This window comes from Amblyomma maculatum, chromosome 11 (assembly GCF_055883805.1).
Source record: "Amblyomma maculatum isolate TAMU_Amacu chromosome 11, ASM5588380v1, whole genome shotgun sequence".
Taxonomy (NCBI): Eukaryota; Metazoa; Arthropoda; class Arachnida; order Ixodida; family Ixodidae; genus Amblyomma; species Amblyomma maculatum.
Genome location: NC_139354.1, coordinates 155957837 through 155984221, shown reverse-complemented (window position 1 = coordinate 155984221; position 26385 = coordinate 155957837). Strand labels below are relative to the sequence as shown.

General features: G+C 47.0%; 1 protein-coding gene across 2 annotated transcripts in view; it reads right to left on the bottom strand.

Annotated features, from left to right (window-relative positions):
• LOC146175227 (uncharacterized) overlaps positions 1-26385 on the bottom strand; it is a 275430-nt gene that overhangs the window by 29805 nt on the left and 219240 nt on the right. For both annotated transcript variants that reach the window (XM_084584667.1, XM_084584668.1), the window contains exons 7-8: positions 10823-11095; positions 9633-9777 (exon numbers count right to left, since the gene is read on the bottom strand). In XM_084584667.1, coding sequence (XP_084440793.1) covers positions 9633-9777; positions 10823-11095 — 418 coding nt within the window. The remainder of the gene's footprint in view (positions 1-9632; positions 9778-10822; positions 11096-26385) is intronic.

Sequence of the window (26385 nt, the reverse complement as noted above, 5' to 3'; positions counted from 1 at the left end):
TGTTCTGATTCCACTGGTTCACCATCAGTTCCCATGAGGGCTATTTGGTTCGGCCGAGACCTGGGGGACAGAATACGCCAGAATTTGTTGGGGTTCGATTGCAAGATTCCAAGTAGATCGACTGAAAAGAATTTATGCTTTGCGGCAGCTACGCTTTCAATGTATGTTTTTGCAGACTGGTGATATCTGTCCCACGTAGCACGGCAGTTAGATGACTTTGCTGATCGATAAAGGCGTTTTTTCCTGTTTAGGAGACGTTTCAGACTTACGGTAAACCACTCATTGGTATGATCGGATTTTATATTTATTTTGGGGATGTATTTGTTTCTTAGGTTTATTAATGTTGTTTTATATAATTCCCAGTTGTGATTGACCGTTCTCGACAAGTAGGACTCGAGAAAGTACGCGTGAAACTGTGCAAGTTCGTTATTCATAGCTTCAAAGTTCCCCTTTTTATAGTTGAAGATTATCTTTTGAGATGCTGATCTTACTTTTAGTAGCAGTGATATGGAAATGTGTAGGAGAGCGTGGTCACTGATTCCAGGGAGAATCGTTACGTTTTTAATGTCGTCAGGACTGCTCGTCAGTAAAACATCAAGAGTATTATTCCCTCTCGTTGGAAGTGATATGGACTGATGAAGATTGAAATCAAGAGTTAGATCGAGAAATTGCTTGGGCTCACTGGATTGTGAATTGCCAGGTACGCTGAGTAGAGGCCAGTTAATCTGGGGAAAATTAAAGTCGCCAAATAGAAAAATAGGTGAGTTGGGGAAGTTGTCCCTGATATATGTTAGGCTATTGTACAGTGAGTTGCCAAAAGATGGACCATGATCGGGTGGCCTGTAACAAATGCCAAATACAGCTTTCGCAGTTGAAGTATGGACACAAATCCACGATAGTTCGAGTACGTCGTCGTGGCAAACTAAGGATGATGATAGTGTATTTCTTACAGCTATGAGTACGCCACCCCCACGACGGCCACTGCGATCTCGACGATAAATGGTGAAGTTCAGATTAGTGGGAAGCAATTCGTTATCAAGGACTTCTTCAGTTAACCACGTTTCGGTTAGGATGATAATGTGAGCTTCAATGTCGTCAACAAAGCTAAGGAGCTGGTCACGCTTTGGAATGAGGCTTCTTATGTTGGTGAATGCGATTTGGATGTCGAGGTATGATGAAGGACGTCTGTTGGGAGCATGGTTTGTTGCGCGTCATTCGCTAACATCGGCGTTGGAAACACGTACAGTGCATTCGATAACCGAGTCAGTAACATGGTTGTAAGTATAACACTTTTTTCCAACGTACAATTTATCAAGTCGCAGTTTGAAGGCGCATTTTTGAGGGCGAATAAACTTCAGAAGTTTGGAGCGAGCAAGACGTGTTTCAGGGGCAAAATCTTCTCTGATTGCGTATGGCGTGTCTTTCAGTTTAGGCCCACACGCCAGGATGTTTTCCTTGGTCTTGAAATGCGCTAGCCTAATGATGATTGGCCGCTGTTTGTCTGAGCAGAATGATCCTAGTCGATGTGCGCGTTCTATACATCCTGCGTCCAGATGAACATCGAGCTCAGTGGAGCACAGGTCTCGAACTTTTGTTTCCGACTCTTCCCAAGTTTCCTTTTCGACGTCTTTAAGGCCGAAAAAAAGTAAGTTGTTCCTACGCATGCGATTGCTTGCATCGATATTGGCGGCATGAAGAACTGCAAGCTCGCGTTTTATTATGTTGGTTTCGTCTATTTTCACATCGTTTGGGTCATTTTTGTGAGCGAATTCCAACAAAGAAATGCGGTTGTTTAGCTCCGATATTAGCTTTCCGTGGTTGTCTTGCGTAGCCTTAAGTTCTTTTAGTTCAGCAGATATGACGGATTGCGCGTCCTCGAGGCGTTTGAGTGCGTTTAGAACAGACGGATCGCCGAGTGATGTTGGCGGGCCTGGGTTGAGCTCAACGTCCCCTGATAGATACAGCAATATTTGGGAAAACAGGTGGAAGGATATACAGTCGCAGCACATTCGCACAGCGCTACGCCACTTGATCACATAGGGGCAAGACACCGCTACAAGACAACGGTTGCTAGTTTTACATTCACTGCAATTGTTCATATAACCAACCTGTAATGTCAGCAGAGGGTTGAGCATGTTGCAGCGTGCGGTGTCGAGCCCCAGATGACCGGCGGCAGATCGCGGTATATATGCTGCGTGGGTGGGTCCGGTGACCGATGACGTCGATGAAGGGCTATGTTGCCAGGAGAGCAACAGTATCCGGGCTAAGTTCGGAGTGTCATCCACAACGGCGCTGAGCACACGGTCATTGACCACGCACTCCCCGCCGCGAGCGGGTGACGGGGCTTGAGAAAAGGGGCGTTCAGCAGCAGGCATCCAGAGTAGCAGAACCTGTAATGTCAGCAGAGGGTTGAGCATGTTGCAGCGTGCGGTGTCGAGCCCCAGATGACCGGCGGCAGATCGCGGTATATATGCTGCGTGGGTGGGTCCGGTGACCGATGACGTCGATGAAGGGCTATGTTGCCAGGGGAGCAACAGTATCCGGGCTAAGTTCGGAGTGTCATCCACAACGGCGCTGAGCACACGGTCATTGACCACGCACTCCCCGCCGCGAGCGGGTGACGGGGCTTGAGAAAAGGGGCGTTCAGCAGCAGGCATCCAGAGTAGCAGAACCTGTAATGTCAGCAGAGGGTTGAGCATGTTGTGCTGTGGGCCTGGAACGTGAGTCCTGCCACAGTGTTGGTGTTGTGGACCACTGCCGCGGTGAACCACCTCTCACGGTAGGCACCGGCAATATCCACGTAGTATACATGTTGTTGTCCACCATAATGCCGCTCCAGTGCTTCCGCACGCGCCTGGCGACGGCCATTATGATCAGAGTGGAGCTTGGAGTGAAAGACGTTGAAGTGAATGAGCTCCGCCTTCGCAGTATCTATCTAAAACTGTATCCGTGGACTTTCACGTGAAGCGGCTCTCTTATTCTAGCGCAGTCACCAACGCCGTGACAATATGATTATGATTGATAGTAGTGTATCCTTTCTGAATACCTAATTGACCTTTTACACGATTACAGGTTGTCCTAATTCTCTTAGCGATGACGTTAGTGAATACTTTATACGTAACAGACAGTAGGCCGATCGTTCTGTACTTTTGCAGGTCTTTAGCGTTCCCTTTCTTATGAATTAAGATAATGTTTCTGTTCTTCCGCGGTTCCGGTACCGAATATGATACTAGGCACGGCGTATACAGGGGGGCCAGTTTTTCTAGCCTGATATCCCCCCCGTCCGTCAACAAATCTACATTCGATTCGTTGCTGTTCTTTTGAGTGGCCGGAGGAGGTGCCGCGCTTCCTCTACGTGGTGAAGGTAGGTGGCCACGTTGAAGCTGTTCTCTTCGGTCAAGTGCGGTAGCATTGAGCCATGTGGTCGTAGGCTGCCTGTCACACACACTATTCGGAACGGGGTCGACGAGGTAGCAACTTCGACGGCAGTGTTGTAGGCAAAAGTTTTCTGTCCCGTTGAAGCTGTTCTCCTTGGTCCCGTGCGGTATCATCGCGTCGTGTGGTCGTTGGCTGCCTGCCATACACAAGTAGGAATGTGGTCGACGAGATAGCCTTCTGGAAGGCTACCTCGTAGGCAATGATTTCGTTGTAGGCAATGATTTCATAGGGCAGGACGGTGTCCCAGGTTTTGAGTTCAGCATCAACCTACATGGCCATCATATCTGCTGTTGTCTTGATCGATCGTTCTGTAAGCCAGTTCGTTTGCGGTTGTACGACAGTGGCTTGTATACCGTACCTCAAGATGGCTTGCGTCAGCTCTGCCGTAATTGTCTTTACCCTGCCCGTGAAAACTAATTCCGAAGCACAATGTCACTGGAGAATTTGTTCGATGAAGTTGGCGACTTCTAGGAAAGCAATAGGCAGGACTTTCGCTATCGGAGTAGCAGGTAGTAATCAGTGCCAATGGTGGTCCACTTGCTGTTTATTGATAAATTGTAGAGTAGTGCACGCCTTGAGAAGTAGAGTAGAGTAGTCCACGCCGCAGAGTGAAGGACAGGAGCCCACGGAGAACGAAACCAGGTGCACTAACATTAACACCCTCCAGGTACTCAATGAGTGCGCCAACTCAGAGTCGGTTCGTTGAAGCTGCGCCATACTGGAGACGATAATGGCACAAAGAACAGGACAATCTTCGGTGATGTCTTGCGTAGCCGGTTCCATTGGCGCTCGTGATAAACAGTCCACGATTTGGTGCTGTCGGCCCGACTTAGAGACGACTGCTACGTCTACTCCTGTTAGACGTTATTCATGTTGCATATATACTACTGTCTCCTTGTATGGCGAGCAACCACTCAAAAGAACTCACACAAGATATATATTCTTCAAAAGAAGGCCATATGTTACATAGGTGATGCGGAGTACCTTGCACACACGGGGGAACTGTTCAAGCGATTCAATATTATGCCAATTCATAATTTATACAAATTTTCTGTAGCCACCAGATATAAAAGATCTGTTCTTACTATGACCACATCTTTCCACAAATCTCATCCCTCAAACCAAACGTAGCACCGTACCCATTTCGAAAACAGCAATATTGGTACATCCCTTTTGCCGCACAGAGCACGGTCACCAGCTGATGCGTCATGCTGTCCCAAGATTGTTAAACAAACTTCTTTCAAGAAATGTGTCCGTTGAGACGTATGGTTCACGGGCTCTAAGACGTCATTTTTCGTGAGCTTCTCTATTCATTGTCTTAAAGCTTGCACATAATGAATTTGTGTTTGCATCTTCGGCTTATTAATGAACATGTAAGAGCCATTTTTATTGATGGCTTTGTGTTCCTTATATGTCACTTTCGTTATGCAATTTGTAAGCTTGCCCTTTCCGTTTGCCTTGTAAGGGGCTCCGCCTCTTCCAAGCGAAAATTTTTCGCTCAGAGCCCAGATGACGGCAAGACACTCTTTTTCTGCCGTCCAATACTTCCTTTCCGATCGAGAAAGTGCACGGCTCACGTAGACGATGACACGTTCAGCACCATCCTGCCACTCTATGAGGATCGCTTCGAGGCCGACATTGCTGGCGTCAGTGTGGATATAAGTGTCTGCTTTCTGGTCAAAATGAACTAGTATTGGTTGACTTTGGAAGCGGCGGCGAAGTTCCTTGAAGGGTTCGTATTGGGACCCCCCCCCCCCCCAAAAAAAAAAAAAAAACAAAACAAAGGGTGTGTGTGATCTCGCGTCAAGGCTATCAATGGCTTATTTAGGCCAGAACAATATTTAACAAAGCGGCGGTAATACGGGCAGAGGCCCAAAAAGCATCGAAGGGCCTTCTTGTCGGTCGGGCGTGGGAAGCTGGAGTTGGTGGGAGCCTTGTCTGGTTCTGGGAGAACACCTTCTGCGCTGACATGTCCCAAGAAACGAAGCTCCTAAAAGGCGAAACAACATTTTCTTTGCTTAATAGTTAATTGCGCAGACTGGACAGTTTGAACGACAATGCGCAATAACTGCAAATGTTGTTCGAAGCCAGACGAAAAAATGACCACGTCGTCCAGGTACACAAGGCAAGACTGCCACTTCAGACCACGTAAAACAGTGTCCCTCACGCTTTTAAACGTGGCTGGCGCGGAGCAAAGCCCAAACGGGAGCACCGTACATTCGTACAGACCGTCCGGTGTCACGAAAGCCGTTTTCTCGCGGTCTCGCTCGTCCCCCTCGATCTACCAATACCCGCTTTTCAGATCTAAGGAAGAGAGGAACCTGTTGTCTCAGAGTCGGTCAAGCGCATCATCAATCCTGGGGAGTGGGTATACGTCTTTTTTAGTAACATTATTCAGTTTTCTGCATATCCGGACCATGAAAAGAAAATAACAAGAAGAATAAGGTTTTGATTTGGCGCATTTGGCAAGCACTCGCAGACTATGACTAGCAGCTTACCGGTATCGCTGAAGAGGAAAGTATACAACAGTTGCATCTTACCTGTACTCACCTATGGGTCTGAAACGTGGAGGCTAACCAAGAGGGTTCTACTTAAGTTGAGGACAACTCAGAGGGCTACGGAACGAAAAATGGTAGGGGTAACATTAAGAGAGAGGAAGCGTGCAGAGTGGGTCACAAAAATAACTCGAGTTACCGATATTCTAGCGCAAATTAAGAGGAAGAAATGGACATGGGCAGGACATGTAGTGCGAAGAGAAGACAACCGATGGTTGCTTAGGGTAACAAACTGGATTCCAAAGGAAGGAAAACTTAGCAGGGGGTGGCAGGAAGTTAGGTGGGCGGATGAGGTTAAGAAGTTCACAGGGGTGAAGTCAATGCAGCTAGCACAGAAACGGGTTAAGTGGAGAAATATGGGAGAGGCCTTCGCCCTGCAGTGGGTATAGTCAGGCTGCTGCTGCTGCTGCTGCTGCTGATGATGATGATGATGATGATTCAGTTTTTTGTAATCAACGCACAATCGTAATATGTTTTCTTTATTTTTCACCATGACCTCCGGCAAAGCTCCACGGACTTGTTGACGGCTGAATAACATTATCTGCAATCATTTCCTCTATTTGCGTTCTAAAAGCCTCCCGCTGTTTAGAGGAAACATGGTATGGATGCTACAAACTGGTGGCGCGGCTTAATCGGTGGCGATGCGATGCTTGGCTACTGGCGTACGTCCGACCTAGGAGCTCGGTGAGGCAATCTTTGAAATCAAGTAGCAGGGAACCCAGAAGGTTCTTCTGATGAGGTGACAGCCCCGGGTTCGTTTTAATCGTCGCGAGCATTCATGTCCGCGGGACACAGAATCAACAACCCATCGACGTCGTGGAGGAGGACGACAGCCGTTTCCTTGTCGTGGTGCTGAATTTCATTAGTGAAATTCGTCAGGAAAACTTCCGAACAGCCGTCTTCAGGTTCGACAAGAGCGCATGCGGTAGCCACTCCCTACTCGAGCAAGAGCGAAGATAACTGTCCGCCAAACCTTCGTAGTCGTGAAACCAGTCGTTCCTCACTAACACCAGTACATTGGACCGTGGTGGCAGCATAATGTCGTTTTCGACAATGCGCAGAGCTGATTGAGCAGGCACACGGGCAAAACGGATGCTGCACTGTTTGAGTCGCGGTGTTGACGTCGCAACCTGTAGCTGGCGGCCGGCAGATGACAAATGCATAGGTAGGTCTGACGTAAGTCTTGATAGGACCCTCAGAGAGTTGTTGCTGCACTGCTAGGCACATCTCTTCCCGGACAACTTCCGACAGCGATGTAATAGATGGAAGGCAGTTGGAGGGTCTGCAGTTCCTCCCTGACGATCGACTTGATTAGGACACGTAAAATGGCCACACCGCTCCCTACCGACATCGAAGAAACATCGAGTCAAGTGTGCTGCCATCTCGATTGTATTGCCGGGCTCGTTGTAGTAGCGTTGTCTTTATAGTGGTCACCTCAGTGAGGAATTCAGCAACAGTACGCGGTGGACCTCGCACAAGACCGGCAGAAAGCTTCTGCTTGACCCCAAGCTTGAGGCGGCGAAGTTTCTTCTCCTCCGCCATGGAGGGGTCGGCACGCTTGAAAAGGAGTATCATGTCCTCCAGATGCATTCAGACGCTTTCGTTAGTCCTCAAGTAGCGGGAATGAAGCGCAGCTTCCGCTTTCTCCCGGCGGTCTGCGTTGGGGTATGTAGATAAGTGTCGACGAAATGTCTCCCAGGTGGACAGATTATACTTGTTGTTCTCAAACAGTGTCCTAGTGGAGTCCTCAAGCGCAAAAAACACGTTATGGAGCTTACGGTCATCGCTCCAGCCGTTGTAGTGGGCGACCCACGCAAAGATGTCCAGCCAATCTTCTGCATCTTTGAACACGTCGCCGTGAAAAAAATGCCGGTGTTCGTGGCGTGTGGTAGATGATGGGCGCCGGGGCCTACTATCCGTGGCCATTTCCGTTGGGACCGTCGGTCGAGGCTGCGCCGTCCTCGTCGGGGGGGGGGGGGGGTGGCAAGAGATCCGAATTGGGGTGACTGGTCGTGGAGGCGGCGGCTTGGGCGCTGTTAGACCGATGTGAGCGGCGTACGCAGGTCGGGAAGCATACCCAGCACGACTTCACCAGATATGTAACAGTTGTCACACAGAAGGACTATTGTAACCGACGAACAGGGCATCGAGAGAGCTGAACCAGGGAACGAGGACAACAGGAACGGGCCTACACTTCAACGGCATCTACTTCTTTTTATTGCACCCCTTCTTCTACCTCTAATGTCCTTGTCAATATATCGGGTGGTAGCTTACGCTCTCGCGTCATACCCTAAAAGGATGAGCTTAAGTGTCTCCAATAATGTCGTATCTTATCCTGATAGGGCGTGATAAGGGAATGTAGCAGGCAAAAGAAGCTACCGCAGTTGCTTTCGCTATTCGACTAGGGTTAATCAGAGCTAAACCACAGCGAACTTTTTTGCCCTGTATCCCGATGGTGGCTCAAATGTTTGCATTGATCTGGTGAAGGCTGATGAGTTATGCGCTTGTCGCTTCCTCATCCGGTTTTGTTTGATTACAGCATGACACGGTGCCCTTTCAATCTGATGTCCCTCTTAGTGTATGACTGGTATTGAAGTGACATGTTTTGTGTATATTCGTTCAAAGGAATTCTTTTTGAAAATCTTTTTAATTTCACTTATCTGACTTACAATGGAAGACAAAATGCACCCATTAGATGCATTCCTGCATACAGAGCCTTCTTAATTTCACTTGTGGCTATGACAACGGATAATTGATATCTGGGCATCCTACCCACATGCGACCCGAACTGAGCAACACATATCCTGTACCTTGCACAAAAATGCAAATGAAAAAGCTGTTCTTCCTCAAACGTTCCCTGAGAATTTTGCCTCCTCAAATAAAGCAAGTAGCGTTCGTTGCGCTTATACAATCGATATTTGAATACGCAGACATTTGATGCTTTGATACAGCTATCGATATTGCCCCAACAGAAAGTGTGCAGCATAAAACAAAACGATATATCTGTAAGCGGTACAGACCCACAAATTCACCCACTGATCTTTTGCATTGCGCTGGACTACACTCATTACCTGTGCAGTCTAAGATGTATCGCTTGGAATTCCTGAACTTACTTCAAGGTTACTCATCTAGGACTAAAGAGGAAGGCTTCATCAATACAAGCCACTCCAGAATCACCTGTTACAACACCCTTTCGCGCTTGAAGAATTTCACAGAAGTAATGACACTTATCAATTTTTCCGTTTTTTCGCAAGCAGTGAGAAAATGGAATGCACATTATATTTCAGTTGTAATGTAGCTGACAGCCAAGCAATTTGAGCAGTTTGCCGAATTGACTATATTACCACCAACTGCTCTGTGTTAAAGCGTTGGTGATACATCCTTCCTATGTATTAATCGTATCCTCAAAATTATCATTGCCTTTGTTGATCTAGACCCACTCTGTGCATTGTCTATCTGCTCACAATGGAGTGCTTTGCATTATGTATATCTGTTTACCTTTCCAAAACTGTTATTCCGGAATCTATAGTCCGCCCTCCAACCCCCCTAAAAATCGTCGTGTGGGTTGACAGTATGTCGAAATAAATAAACAGTCTAATAACTATTAATTATTTATTCGAAAAACAGATGAGCGCTCACCTGTACGCACCCAGCCTTCACTGTTGGTAAAGCTTGCAGTCTCTGCTGGGTCCTTGTAGTAGCCGACCATAAAGTGCGGAGTGTAAAAAAACACCTCGCCGCTTTGGTTTGGTCCCAGCACAGTTCCTGTAGTAGAGTCTAAAATCTGAAAGTGAAAGAGCGTTTGTTAGTCCTCGTGTAAATGCTGTGTACCAAGGACTTCGCACATACGTCATGTAGAATCAATCGCCAAACCAAGAAAGATGGCGACTGCCTAACACAGAGGTCAGTGTCTTCTTCAAAAGAAGTGACATGACTCTCTGATAGGACTTGCAACCATTCCAGCATAGTGCTCGCAATCAAGAGTGATTATAACCATGAATGGCTTATCATCAATAATTTGATCATTAAGAAACACCATGCGCTGCAAACATAATCACAAGAAAAACTAAGAGAGCGGTCAGAAATGCAACTTCCTTCTTTTGACAACACAAAAGGCTGGTACAGGTGCACTTATATATCCGCTGACACCCACGTGAAGTCTGTATGTGTATGAGTGAACCATACCACAAAGCAAAAACAGCAGAACAGAACGTATAAACACGTGTCAGCGAACGTTGAAAAGAACGTATACGCAGCGGCTGAAAAATAATAAAAACAGCATGAAAAAAGATTTACAACAGGTGAAAATTACCTTAACAGTCTAAGGGGTGGCAAATAACATAGATACATACAACAGAGAAAAGATCGTTAATCAAAATATCAGTCACGTAACAATGATAAAGGCGTTCTTAAGTAAATGCCACTGACATCGACGTACGCTATATTTAACCACCTAAAAAGGGCAACTCTTTTTTATATAATGTGAATAAAAGGCATGCTAAAGTAGTTTCCTTTGTTTTTAGCTGTTAAAAATCCCTCCATTACCTCTCTCTCCGTTTTATTTCTACCTTTTGCCAGGACAATTTTTCTGTGAAATACGAGAAGGAAGCTTTCGCAATGGCTAAAGCGTAATGGCAGGTTACATCCTGACTTGCACTTCAGTTTCGCATCGGGCTTACGGGACATTGAAGATATACTTCTGGCTACTTGAAGCGGACGATCGGACATCTCGGTCATATCATCGTTATAAGCTCAAAATGTTCTTGAGAGCGGCGGTTTGCTTCCCTGCAATAGTGCACGAACCCATGCAGCATTCGTAAAACGCTCACCTTCATTCGTGTGCTGGACACAGGAAAGCCGACGTCGCCCACGGCGAATTCTCCACACGGTGGTGCAGAAAGGTATCCGCTAACTTCCGTCATGCCGTAGCAACTTCGGATCTCGAGAGGAGAGAAAGCTGATAGGATCTCAGATTTTATTTTCTCTGACAGAGACGTTCCCAGGGTGGTCAACTTCTTCACATGGGGAAATGATCCTCCAATCTTCTTCATTTCGAAAACAATTTGAAGAAGTTTCATAGGCGTAGCGTGCACGACATTGACCTTAAAGATGGAAAAGAATGACGATAGACATATATTCATTCATTTATTGATACTACGGCCAGGGGCAGGAAATACTCATTAGTTTCGGTTTCAACTACTTCGGTGTACATTATGCCAGGAAGAAAAGTGATGCTTTATAGAGATACGCTTTTCTTTCGATGCTAGCAGCGCCATAAAATTCCGCGCTGAGTGAGCTGCCTAAACAAGACCTGTTAGACTATACCAGCTTGAAAACTCCGCTTTAAATGTTGTCTAGTCTTTGTATGCATATTTCTGGTGTCTGTCAATTGGCACGCCATCTAGAAGCGGTCAATAAAGGCTCTATGCTATTAGATCACTGGTTTTCCTTCTTCGTTTTTACTTAAATTACCTGTACGGCTGTTTTATCTAAGAATTTTTGCTACTGCAAGTTTTGACCATATTGTACTTTCCCTGTGATTGTGCGTTTATCAGCAACTTTTGACCAATCAGAACCACTTTTTGTTTTTATACATGAGCCCTATTGGGAAATTTTGCAACTGGGAATATTAAAGAGCTCTGGTCTGAACAGCTGGCATCCAGACGTACATCGCTTATTGGCGGGGGTGGCGGAGGTTTTTTTTCTGCTTGATATCATTGCCAGGGAAACGGCACTACGCTTCAGTAGCCTGCCCTCCAGCCGCTATGGAAGGAATTGGTGCTTGCGTCTAAAATGAGGGACACCAGCTTCAATGGAAGACTCCTACCCCTGAATTGGCCTTGTTTCTAATATCTTAATAGCGTGGATATAAAATGAAATTAAAATCGAAAGGCACTATGTACAACAGAGCTTAACTTATCCTTCGCTATATATTCAGACGCAAGGCTTGGCTTAAGTTAGACACAAATAAATTAAAAGGCTACAATGAGATTATCACCTACATCCCTCGCTATATAAAGTCAAATGCAACTCAAATAAGCGAAATGAACCTTGGGCTACGATATCCTCATAGGATTATTCAGTTCTTTATTACTGCTGCGAAAAATTAAGTCTTGTAGCAAACTTTTGTCGTAAATAATATTGTTATTCTGCGTGAATGTCACGTAGAAAAAATTAGTTGTGGTTTAGCTCTGGTTAAGCTTATAGTTCGAATGATTTCACTTCGGATCCAGGGTCACCCTTTCAACATAACAGTTATCCAAGTCTATGCACCGACCACTACTGCTGAAGAAGGTGACGTTGAGAGATTTTATGCGGACCTACAATGCCTTTTAGACCGCACCCCATCATCAGACGTCGTTTTTCTCATAGGAGACTGGAATGCTAAGGTAGGGAGTGAAGAAATACCCGGAATTACAGGCAAGTTCGGTCTTGGTGAGCCAAATGAAGCTGGGCAGAGGCTAGTAGAGTTTTGTCAAGAAAACAACCTGACCATAGCGAATACTCATTTTCAACAGCACAAGAGGCGCCTGTACACATGGACTTCGCCGGACGGTCTGTACAGGAATCAGATCGATTATATTATTTGCCGACAGAGATTGAAAAGAGCTATACAAGCAGTAAAAACAAGGCCTGGGGCCGATTGTGGCACCGATCATCAGCTTCTTGTTGCCAAGATTAAGCTTCGATTGAGAAAAACGCAGAAAACTAGAAGGCCTTTCAGGTATAATCTGGATCAAGTTCCATTAGAAGATGCTCTGGAAGTGAGGAATCGATTTCAAGAATTAGAATAGAAGACAAAGAGCCCGAAGAGATGTGGACTGATGTTCGTGATATAATACAAGAAGTTGCTACTAAGGTAGTTCCAAAGCAAAAGAAATGCAAGAAAGCAAAATGGTTATCTGAAGAGGCTTTGCAAATAGCTGAGGAAAGGAGGATGGCAAAAGTTATGGGGGAAAGAGAAAGATACAAGATTCTCAATGTGGATTTTCAGAAAATAGCAAGGAGAAATAAGAATGCCTTCCTGAACATACAGTTCCAAGCAGTTGAGGACAACAGCCAATTAAGAAACACAAGAGCTCTGTATAAGACAATCAAAGATATCAAAGGAAGCTTCTGTGCTAAGATGGGCGTGATAAAGGACAAACGAGGGAAGGACCTCACTGAAGCCGCAGAGATAAAGAAGAGGTGGCAGGAATACACAGAAGAACTGTACAAGAAGGACCCGAATGTGCAAACCCAACATAAGACGGTTGTGGACACTGATCTCGACCCGGGCATCCTGAAGAGTGAAGTTGAATAGGCCTTAGCCAGCCTTGCTAAGAACAAAGCTAGCGGAATTGATACAATTCCAGCTGAGTTGCTTCAAAACGTCAACCATGACGCTGTTAACATTCTGCATACATTATGTCAGAAGATTTGGACAACCCTGCAGTGGCCACAGGATTGGAGGAGGTCAGTTTACATCCCCATTCCAAAGAAAGGCAGTGCCAAAGATTGTTCCACCTACCGCACGATCGCGCTTATTTCGCATGCTAGCAAGGTGATGTTGAAAATCCTCCAAGCTAGGCTGCAGCAGTATGTGGATCGGGAGCTTCCGGACGTGCAAGCTGGATTTCGCAAGGGCAGAGGAACTAGAGACCAAGTTGCCAACCTTCGCTGGATCATGGAAAAAGCAAGAGAGTTCCAGAAACCCATCTACTTCTGCTTTATTGACTATGCGAAAGCGTTTGACTGCGTAGATCACAGCAGATTGTGGCAAGCTCTCCAAGAGATGGGAGTTCCAATTCACCTCATCTGTCTCCTCACGAACCTGTATGAAGGGCAAGAGGCCACAGTCAGAACTGGGCATGGTCTTACTGATTGGTTTCCGATTGAGAAAGGAGTGAGGCAAGGCTGCATACTGTCGCCCTGCCTATTTAACCTATATGCAGAGTGCATCATGAGGAAGGCTGGTCTGGACGAGTCTTCAGCTGGAGTGAAGATTGCTGGAAAACGTATCAACAACCTTAGATATGCGGATGATACCACTTTAATGGCAGAAAGTGAAGCGGAACTCAAGAGACTTCTGATGCGCGTACAAGAAGAGAGTGAGAAGTTTGGGCTTAAACTGAACATTAAAAAGACAAAGATTATGGCGTCTTGCCCTATGAAGTCTTGTAGCGTCAAGGGACAAGAAGTGGAAGCTGTGACAGATTTTCTCTTCCTGGGCTCCAAGATTACCTCGGAAGGAGACTGCAGCCATGAAATTAGGAGATGCCTGCTTCTGGGAAAGAGCAATGGTTAGCCTTGACCACCTAGTAAAGAGCAGAGACATTAGTCTGCCAACCAAGATCCGTATAACTCGTGCTATGGTCTTTCCAGTTGTGATGTATGGATGCGAGAGTTGGACTGTGAAAAAGGCTGACCGCCGAAGAATTGACGCGTTTGAATTGTGGTGCTGGCGAAGACTCTTGAGAGTTCCTTGGACTGCCAGAAGATCAAATCAGTCAATATTGTCGACCATAAACCCTGACTGCTCATTGGAGGGTCAAATTCTAAAGTTAAAGCTCAGCTACTTTGGTCATCTGATGAGAAGAGAGGAGTCGCTGGAGAAAGATTTGATGTTGGGAAAGGTTTAGGGTCGCCGGAGAAGAGGTAGGCAGCGAACGCGATGGTTAGATGGCATCCTCGAGGCACTGCAGATGAAATTATGTGATGTTAGGAAGATAGTGAGAGACCGGAAAGCGTGGCGTGACATGGTCAATAGGGTCACGAAGAGTCGGACACGACTGAACGACTGAACTGAACTGAAGCCTATAGTTAAATGGTGAAAGCGACTGCGGACGCTTCTTTTGCCTGCTACAATCTTCCGCTATCACGTCCTATCAGTGTAAGGAGCTATATTATTGGGGACACTTAAGCTCATCCTTTAAAGGTGTGACGTGAGAGAATAAGCTACCAGCCCAGATATAAAGTGACGCTTCAACCATGCCTGTGTATCGTAGGGGTAACAAGAATGCAAACGGTTCCGGTAGGCCGAGTTTGATATCACACTCCTATATGAAAGGAGCGGCCCGAGTTGGCAGCTCCTGGCTGTGGCATAAGGATAACGGGAATTCAAATGATGATGCAGGCTGATTTGTATTGTGAAAGCAATACTACAACAGCCAAAACGAGATCTCGCATAGCCACTGCTACGCCGTGAAGTGGCATAGCTACGGTTTCCTGATAAAAAAAATCAGCCTGCCATGACATTTGAATTCACGTTATCCCTATACCACGGGCAGGAGCGGCCAACTCCGGTCGCGCCTTTCAAATGGGAGGGTGATATCAGAATCAGCCTGCCAGAACTGTGTGCACTGTCGTTACCCCTACGACACGCAGGCACGTCCATGTGGCTTGGTTGAAGCGTCACTTTATATGTGGGCTGGCAGCTTACGCTCTCGCGTCATAACTTTAAAGGATCACCTTAGGTGTCACCAGTCATGTAGCAGCTTACATTAATAGGGCGTGATAGGGGAATAATGTAGCAGAAGAAGCTTCCGCCGTTGCTTTAGCAATTCAACTAGGGTCAAAGAGAACTAACCCACAACTAATTCTTTTATGAGGACACCGTAGCTACGCCTCTTCACGGGCAAGCTGCGGCCAACCGAGGTCCCGCTTTGGCTGTCGTAGTGCTGCTTTCGAAACAAATTGTAGATGTGCGATGTGTCAGTGCTATAATGTCAGCGTTAGAGGTTATTGAACAAATAGGGTAAGCAGACTGTTTTGAGCGGGAACCCTAAACGTGAAGCAAAAATCAAACACAACAATAATTTAGCTCTTCGGGTAAGAAAGGGGTCATGGTACTGAAGCGGAAAGCAGTACATTCGAAGCGAGATTGGTTTATTTGAGGAAAACGTGCTGCGGTTTGACCCTGATAAACCTAGATGAATTAGCAAAGCTTCGTTAGAATTGGCTGTTTCTGGCTATTCAGCATCATCATCACTATCGGCACTATCAGCATTACAAACTTATTGCATCGTCATTGTCACCATCGCAGCTATCATTATCATTGTCACTAACTCCAGCGCCAATATTATCATCATTATCACTAACTGCGTCGTCATCGACGTCGCCACTATCATGCACAGGCTAGACAAGGAGTCTAATTACGTTTCTCACAAGCTGGGCGTGGAGTACAGGTGACAGATACAGGAGACAGATAGTTTTCTTTTGATCTTTGCTGAGCTTTGAGCTTTTTTGATCTTTGCTCGTATGATCTTTGCTGAGCTGATGTTAGCTCAAATGCACAGACTGTATATAAGAGCCGTGCGTATCGTCACGCATCGCGCCACTACATACCGGGCGACTCCGTATGGGGGGTGCTCAGTATTTTCTTATAGCCACACGTAGTCCTCTCGCTCGTTGAAAGGGACACGTGAGCTGTCGCTTAGCGTAGCCTGATGGTGTAGTGGAGTTTTCGATTCAAAAACGCGTAACGTGGAGTAGATTTCTTATCACGGAGCAATAACTCCTTAGCGCTCACATTAGTTCCAACCGCGAAGCTTCGGGTATAATTCTGCCTCCCTCCTTTCATATCCGCAGGGATGCATTCGTTTTCCACTGCGATTAGTAGAGATTGTGTCGAATAATTCATAAAAAAAACCTGGCCCTCGAGATTTCAAGAATAGATGAACGCAAGAAAACAGCTTTAATACCGGCGATGCCAGTTGCTTGTATACGGCATTAGCTGCATCCTTTAGATGGTGGAAATGTAGGTCTTCTGCGTACTGCTGCATAGCGATGCAGCTCTGGACACATTCTTGACAGTGTTTGGAACCGCTATCTTCCTTGCTCCTCTGACATCTGGTTCCATGGCAAGGCATTTGCGCATTTGCGACGGCGAGCTGATTGAAATGCAAAACAATGCCGAAGCGCGCGCAGCCACAAATGGACAAAGTCCTGAAAGCTTACTAATCCCAAATGAACCTTACTCACCTGCCCCGCCAGCGGGCACACCAAAGGAGCAACGCTTCAGTCAATAACAGATAGGGATAACAAATTGGAAATGATTCATGGTTGGGCTGATGAATGGCCCATGGGATATGAGCCTGGCATTCCCTTATCCCACTTTGAATACGGTCGTGTCCTCCTCCTCTTCCCATTTGTTGCCCTCAGGCTAGCGCATCAATTAACTTCGGCAAAGCGCGCAGTACAGTCAAAGATACCAGGGGCCTTATTCCCGACACACAGCCGCTCTTCGGTGCCATATTGCTTTGTAGCGACAGATATATTGGTAACACTCTCGCCATTTCGCCGTGCCTGTCCGGTTCGGGTTCGTGCGTGTCGGAAGAGCGAAGAAAGAAGACATTGTGGGAGGCGGTAGCTGGCAGCTGACATGGTCGAGCATTAACTGGACGTAGGACTTCCTGAAGTTACGTTTGGCAGGAGCCGCCAACTCGGGCCTCTCCATTCATATGGGAGAGTGATATCACAATTAGCCAGCCAAATCTGCATTCACGGTATTCCTAGGCGAGGCAGGCACGTTTATACGCCTCGATTAAAGCGGGGCTTTATATGTTGGCTGAAAGCTAACGAAGGTGGGAGAGAGTACAGAGAGAAACAGGTGCCGTAGTGGAGGGCTTCGGACCACCACGCGATAGACTTTGGCCTCATCGAACGTTAGTAGACAGAAGTGCCCACTATTGGCATAAATAAAGCTGAAACCATAGAGAAAACTAATATGTGACAAAGTCAAGTCCTTGGTTTCAAGCCGAATATGAGCGTAGCCATGCAAATAGCTCCCGCGTAACGGCAGGTTAACCCAATAGCTAAACCATAGCTAATTTGTTTCTGATTGGTGCTCAGAATAGTCTTAGGAATGAAATTTGTGTTAGAAAATTTTCAGCTTTCGAAATGGCGTTTTGCGGTTATGTAAAAAAAATGTGACCAAGCAGATGAATTTTGTGGCGAGAGCTAAATTGTCTACATTCTCATCATTTTGCCGTGCCTGTCCGGTACCTGTCCGTGCCTGTCCGAAAAGCGAAGAAAGAAGAAGTGGAAGGCGGTAGCTGGCAGCTGACATGGCCGAGCACTAACGACGTGGGGTTTCCTAACATTACGTTTGGCAGGAGTTACCAACTCGGGTGTCTTCTTTCATAAGGGAGGGTGATATCACAATCATGCTGCTGAAACACTTGATTTAGCGGGGCTTTATATGTTAGCTGGTAGAGTACGCTATCGCGTAATCGCGAAGGTAGGAGTGAAAACAGAAAGAGTTGCCATAGCGAAAGGCTTCAGACTACCGTGCGATAGAGGATTTCGCGTCATCGCACTTTAGTAGCCAAACGTGCCTCCTATGGCATAAATAAAGCTGAAACCATAGAGCAAACTACACTGTGCAAAATTCATGCCTTTGCTTTCAAGCCAAACCTAAGCGTAGCCATGCAGATAGCTCTCGCGTAACCTCAGATTTAACCACAAGCTAAACTACAGCTAAGGTTTTTAGCAAAGCTGTTCGTGTCGCCTGGTTTAGAATTATAAGTAATTGTATAGGAGTAAAGATGGTATATATAGTAAGGAGGAAAGTACGTGTGCTTCTATTACGAGAGGGGTGAAATGTACTGCTTTCTGTCAAGGGGTGCTACCTGAAATCTGATTGGCGGACGTTGTGTAGCGGGAAATACACATCATAGGGTATCGCCGAAGTCCTGCCGCCTAGTGTTCCCATTGCTTCTATGCATTGCTTCTGTGCAATGGACCGCGCTAGGACGCGCGGTCCGCTTCCGACTCCGTCCTACCAGACCAGCCGTACATTCTATGCTCCACCTCGTTTCATAGCGCCCCCATCTCCTTCAATTCCTCAACCGTGACGTCGCATTGCGAAGCCATGGCGAACCGCCGACATTCGACCCATTTGCTATGCTTGCGGGCTCCCGGGCTACGTTGCTCGCTTTTGCCGTCAGCGTCCGCCTCATCCTGTGAATGGTATACGTAAATACCACTACTATCCCGAGCCGCCCTTGTCCAGTGTCTCTTCTAGATTGTCTCCACCTTGTGCTCAGTACTCGACGCGACGTTTGCCTTCGCCTCGCCAACGTTCCATTTCGTCGATGCACCGGCGACAGGGCCCTACCCAAGAGGAAAACTAAATGTGCGCAATTCCGGAGACAAGAACTACGCGTTTGATGAACTCCTTAAGTCATCTGTCTTCTCCCGAAAATGTAATCGAAGTATTAGTAGAAGGCTTTCCTGTTCTCGAGCTGGTAGATACAGGTGCTACAGTTTCCGGTATCAGTGATGCCCTTCGCCGCAAAATTCGCCACGTCAAGACGCCTCTTTCTGCTTTTTCGCTTCCTACAGCCAGTTCACAGCGCATCAGCCCAGTGGGAGCTTGAACGGTAAGAGTTTGGATAAAAGACATTACGTATCTAGTCGGAGGGTGATTTTTTACGACTGCTCGCACGACATCATCCTCGGCTACGACTTTCGCTCCACACACAGTGCTGTGATTGATTGTGCCAATGCAGAAGTTGAGCTTCCACCTGTGTGTAATGTTTCCCTGTGCCTGTCCGCCCTCCTAAACCCCTTGTAGCTGCAGACACTGACATTCGCCTTTTCTGTTCTGTTCTCCTCCTCCTTATTTCGACCTCTGTCCTCCGTAGCCCTGTCCTCTTTACACCCAAACTCCTCTCCGCCCACCATAACCGCCTCCTTCTTCCTTTCGCCGTTTTAACGATTTCTGATGGCAGCTGAACCATCTATGCCTCAAACCTTTTTCCTGCCCGACCATTGTTCTTCGCGGCGAGTGCCCCGGCTATATTGAGGAGCTGGACACTACTCCCACTTACCTGTTCTCCGAACCTAATGTTTTTTCCCATGTCGCTGCCCTGATGTCCTGTGCGGCTACGAGTGATAAGCTTCCTGCCGAGACCCTTCATCGAGCCATCGCTATGACCTTTCATCAGCTCAACTTGGCCACATAGTTGCCCTCGTTACCGCTTCGGTGCATCCTTTCACATGTCCCAGCCTTCCTTGGGCTGTGCTTTGATCGTCTCTCACAAAATTGACACTGGTACGCACGCTCCCTTGCTGCAGCGACCATATCGCGTGTCACCCACAGAGCGCCGCGCATTTGTGACAATGTCGCCGATATACTGCAACGGGGCATCATACGACCATCTCACAGCTCTTCGCCCCCCCCCCCCCCACCCTGTTGTCTTGGTGATGAAAAACGATGGCACGATTTGCTGCTGTGTGAACTACTGGCATCTGAATAAAATAACCCGCAAGGATCTTTAGAGCTGGTCAGACGGTGGTGCTTTACAACTGCTCCCACGACATCATCCACGGCTACGGCTTTTTCTTTTCTTTCTTTTCTCGAAAGATTTCCCTTCCCACTTCCTGCACCTTCAGCGCGTACTTGCGTGCCTTACGGATCTACAACTCAACTTCCTCCACACAAATTAACTTGAAAAAATGTTACATTGCCGCTACCAAGCTCCCAAAACTTGGTCATGTCATTTCCAAGGGTGGCTTTCTACTAAATCCTACCGAAATTTGCACCGTAGCAGACTTCCTATGCCCACAACCTTGAAAGAACTTCACAAGTTCGTCGGTCTATGCTCATATTTCGCCGTTTTACTCGCAACTTTGCCAGTATCATCGCCCCTTTAACGCGGCTTCTCGCCGGCAGTCCGAACCTTTCCTCTTGGTCACCAGCCTGTAATGCTGCGTTCAATACATTACACCGACCACTGGTCTTTCCCCATTTACTCCGCCAAGTTGACCCTGCCTACTCCACCGAAATACACACTGATGCAAGCGGCGTGGGTCTGGGCGCTGTTCTTGCCCAACAGAAATCTGGATATACCGAGTATGCCGTCGCGTACGCAAGTCGCACCCTCACCAAAGTGGCATTGAACTATTCTGTGACCGAAACGGAGTGTGTGGCCATCGTATGCGTAAATGCATAGTTTTATCCTTATATTTACGGTCGCCCAGTCTACGTCGTTATAGACCACCACGCACTCTGCTCGCTGCCCTCCCTGAAAAAACCTTCTAGCCGCCTCGCCCGCTGGGCGTTACGCCTTTAGGAGTACGACATCTACGTCATCTATCAATCTGGACTCAAGCACATCGACGCTGATGCCCTTTCCCCTTCACCGCTTCCTGACGATTCGATGGATGGCTTCGTCTGTGCCTACGATGTGTCGCCGTTCAACAATACCAACATCCCATACTAGCAGCAGAAGGATGATATGGATATACTGACTCTTAGCCCTCCTGTTTACGCCCGCAGATACGTCTGTGGTCCGTGCACGTTGTCGTCAGGCTCACTATTTCGTCATTTGTCATGCACTTTTATTTCGCCGCAAAAACCATCCTACAAGGCGAAAGTGGCTGCTCTTTATTCCCCGACATCTCAGTGGTGCAGTCTGCGCCTTTTTCCACGCCGATCGCAAAAGCTGTCCTACAGGAGTCCTTAAAACGTATGCTCGACTGTGTATGTCATATTACTGGCGCGGTATGTACCGTTTCATTCGACAATACATCCGATCGCCTGCCAACGTCAAACCCCCCCCCCCCACCCACCCACCCAGCCAGCCGCTCCGTTGAAGCCATTGCCTTGCCACAGCCCCCTTTTGACCGTGTCGGCTTCGGTCTATATGGCCCGCCTCCGAACACTTCGGCTTACAACCACTGGGTCATCGTAGCCGTTCACCGCCTAACACTTTGCGTGGAAAGATCGGCCTTGCAATCCGCTACCGCACGGGATGTTGCTTCGTTCATCCTGTATCGCCTGGTTCTTCGTTATGGCGCACCGAAAGGATTTCTCAGTGATCGCGGACGTGGGTTTCCTTCCGACACCGTCAAAGCCCTTCGTAAGCACTTAAGCAGTGCCAGATCGTTCATCCGAGAACCACAGGTTACCAATCCAAACGAACGGCATGACTGAGCGACTTATTCACATTCTTAGTAGCATGCTAGCCGTGTACGTTGATAGCGCGCTCACTCTTATTGGGACCAGGCGCTGCTTTTCGTAACATACGCTTACAATACGGCTACGCAGACCATGACAGGGTTCTACTCGTTCTTTTATTTATACGGTCGTGAACCGACGTCCACCATAAATACCATCCTACCCTACCACCCTGACGCTTCAAAAACCACTCTAAGTCAAGTGCAGACATTTGTTGATGAATGCCGACAAGTGGCGCTCTCCTTCGTAACGGAGAGCCAGGCTCACCAAACGCATAATAAGGACCCTACAAATATAACGCCTTCATATCTCTCTGGTGCACTCGTTTGGCTCTGGGTGCCTTCATTCTCTCCCGGCCTCTCATCTGAACTCCTTCCGCGTTATCACGGACGTTACCGCATTATCGAACAATCTTCCCCCATGAGTTACACAGTTCAGATCTGGACCAATCTGCAGACCATTGCTGCCACGGCCGAGAAATTGTACACGTCGACCGCCTGAAGCCCTATCATGACCCGCCTACCCTTTCCTCACCATGATTCGCCAGAATGACGCCTTTTTCGCCTTGGGAGTATTGTAATAATTCCGACCGACAGCAGCTCTCGCAGAAACTTCAAGAGGTCGACGAAGTAGAGCCGGAGCCTTGTCGCCGCAGAACTGGTTCGAGAGATACCCAGTCGCTTGGTTCTCGGACATTTCCTACCGTCCTGGTGTTCCACTAAACAGCTTACTGCGCTAACAATTATAATTGAGTTTTCAGTGATGTTTGTTTGGGCGTGCCTCAATGCTCAGTCATTGCACTGCTTGTTTTTCTCATTTACATTAACGATCTTCTTTCCAAAGTAGCATTAACATCCTTCTGTTCGCTGATGCTTGTGTTGGTTTTCGTGAAATAAAATCCCCTGACGATTCCACCTTCTTGGTGCAACAATTGGCGCATGGACCTAAACATAGGCAAATATAAAGTTAGGAGAGTATCCCGACACGCTAACACCTCCTCCAGATACTGCCTAAATAACGTACCGCTAGAATCTGCCCCTACATACAAATACTTGGGTGTCCACATTTCTGCGGTCCTCTGGTTAAACCATATCGAGCACACTATTAACAATTCCAACCTTATGTTGTGCTACGTACGCCAAACGTCGTGAAAACTCCGTCATCTCCAAAGTGATTACTTTACAAAACACTAATTCGTTCTAAAATGGAATACGCAGCTGCTATATGGGGTCCCCAACACGATAAATTAATTACTTCGTTTGACGTGGTCCAAAAGAAGGCCTCGCAGTTTATTTCGCCTAACTTTAACCGTAGTACAAGCGTAACCAATATGAAAAGTTTCCTCTCTTTACAACCCATAGCATGCCTCCGAAAAAGTATTCGTCCATCTTTTTCATAAACAGTACCATAATTCCACTCTTCGGAACACGTCCATTCTTTTGCCCGACTACGTACCGCACCGCAATGATTATCGTCAATTCAGTTCAGTCGTTCAGTCGTGTCCGACTGTTCGTGAACCTATGAACCATATCACGCCACGCTTTCCGGTCTCTCACTATCATCCTAACATCGCATAACACCAGCTCCTCGAGGATGCCATCTAACCATCGCGTTCGCTGCCTACACCTTCTCCTGTGACCGTCAACCTTTCCCAAAATCAAATCTTTTTCCAGCGACTCCTCTCTTCTCATCAGATGACCAAAGTAGCTGAGCTTTAACTTTAGAATTTGACCCTCCAATGAGCAGTCAGGGTTTATAGTCAACAATATCGACTGATTTGATCTTCTCGCAGTCCAAGGAACTCTCAAGAGTCTCCGCCAGCACCACAATTCAAACACGTCAATTCTTCGGCGGTCAGCCTTCTTCACATCCCACTCTCGCATCCATACATCACAACTGGAAAGACCATAGCACGAGTTATACGGATTTTGGTTGACAGTCTAATGTCTGTGCTCTTTATTAGGCGGACAAGGCTAGCCATGGCTCTCTTTCCCACAAGCAGGCGTCTGCTAATTTCAAGGCTGCAGTCTCCTTCCGGGGTAACCTTGGAACCCAAGACAAGAAAATCTGTCACAGCTCCCACTTCTTGTCCATTGATGCTCCAGGACTTAATAGGGCAAGACGCCATGATCTTTGTCTTTTTATTATTCAGTTTAAGCCCCAACTTGTCACTCTCTTCTCACTCTCTTCAGAAGTCTCTTGAGTTCCACTTCACTTTCTGCCATTAAAGTGGTATCATCCTCATATCTAAGGTTGTTGACACGTTTTCCAGCAATTTTCACTCCAGCTGAAGACTCGACCAGACAGGCCTTCCTCATGATCCACTCAGTATATAGGTTAAATAGGCAGGGCGACAGTATGCAGCCATGTCTCACTCCTTTCTCAATCGGAAACCAAACAGTAAGACCATGCCCAGTTCTGACTGTGGCCTCTTGCCCTTCATATAGGTTCCTGAGGAGACAGATGAGGTGAATTGGAATTCCATCCCTTGGAAAGCTTGCCACAATCTGCTGTGATCTACGCAGTCAAATGATTTCGCATAATGAATAAAGCAGAAGTAGATGGGTTTATGGAACTCTCTTGCTTTCTTCATGATCCAACGGACGTTGGTAATCTGGTCTCTAGTTCCTCTGCCCTTGCGAAACCAACCTTGCACGTACGGAAGCTCCTGATCCACATACTGCTGCAGTCTACCTTGGAGAATTTTCTACATCACCTTGCTAGCATGCGAAATAAGCGCGATCGTGCGGTGTCTTTCCTTGGAATGGGGATGTAAACTGACCTCTTCCAGTCCTATGGCCACTGCAGAGTTAACAGCGTCATGGTGGAGGTTTTGAAGCAACTCACCTGGAATGCCATCAATTCTTCTAACTTTGTTCTTAGCAAGGCTGGCTAAGGCCCATTCAACTTCCCTATTCAGGATGCCCGGCTCGAGATCAGTAATCACAACAGTCTTATGTTGGGTTCGCACATCACATCCAGGTCCTTCTTGTACAGACCTTCTGTGTATTCCTGCCACCTCTCCTTTATCTCTGAGGCTTCAGTGCGGTCCCTGCCTCGGTTGTCCTATATCACACACTGCTTAGCAGAGAAGCTTCTTTTGATATATTTGATTGTCTTATACAGAGCTCGTGTGTTCCTCAATTGGCTGTTGTCCTCAACTGCTTGGCACTGTATGCTCGGGAAGGTATTGTTATCTCTCCTTGCTATTTTCTGAAAATCCGCATTAAGAACTTTGTATCTTTCTCTTTCCCCCATAACTTTTGCCATCCTCCTTTCCTCAGCTATTTGCGAAGCCTCTTCAGATAACCAGTTAGGTTTTTTGCATTTCTTTTGCTTTGGAACTACCTTAGTAGCAACTTCTTGTATTATATCACGAACATCGGTCCACATCTCTTCAGGCTCTGTCTTCTAGATCTAATTCTTGAAATCGATTCCTCACTTCCACAGAATGTTCTGATAGAATGTGATCCAGATCATACCTGAAAGGCATTCTAGCTTCCTGCGTTTTCCTTAATCGAAGCTTAAATTTGGCAACAAGAAGCTGATGATCGGTGCCACAATCGGCCCCAGGCCTTGTTTTTACTGCTTGTACAGCGCTTCTCCATCTCTGCCGGCAAAGAACATATTCAATCTGATTCCTGTACAGACCGTCCGGTGAAGTCGATGTGTACAGGCACCTCCTGTGCTTTTGAAAATAAGTATTGGCTATGGTCAGGTTGTTTCTTGACAAAACCCTACTAGGCTCTGCCCAGATGACCATCGTTACACGGTAGGAATTCAAACAATTAACACTGTGTCAGCATTTCAGTCTTTCGTGCCTCGTACTTGAGACGAAAGGAACCACCTTCCGACTGAAATTGTCGACATTTATGAAGAGCAACATTTCTGCAACGTATTAGCTGACATTGTATGGATAGCAGAATTATTTTTGTAGCACTCACTGTTCTTGCTACTGTATTTTTCTGCATTATTGTTTGTAACCACTACCCTCTTTAATGCTTTCGGCTCTGAAGGTTCATTAAATATTGTTACGAAGCGGTGAGCCGATGAAGACAGGAGACAGAACATGACCGATGGCGATGGTAGATGACATTTAATCAATGTTCGCGGGTCTAGCGCGAGCGCTCCTGCTCACGCCACTGCCCGCTTCTTCTTCATTGTCGTCCGTAACATGACCCGGGGCCACCGAGCGTTCGTCCCGATAGTGGGCGAGGAAGTTTAGCGATGTTAAGGATTTTATGGCATGATGATGGGCGTGTCTGGATGCTTCAAGAAGAAGAGGAAGAAGGAAGAATAGAACGGCTTGCCGGTACGATGTCTGATGCGTGGGTGATCCGCCTCCCTTGGATCTGTCAACCATCCGTCACCAGAGTCCATGGGACCTATGGCTCGAGGTCACGTCGGGCAGCTTGGGCGGGGGTTGCGTGTTCGTGTCCATCGGTT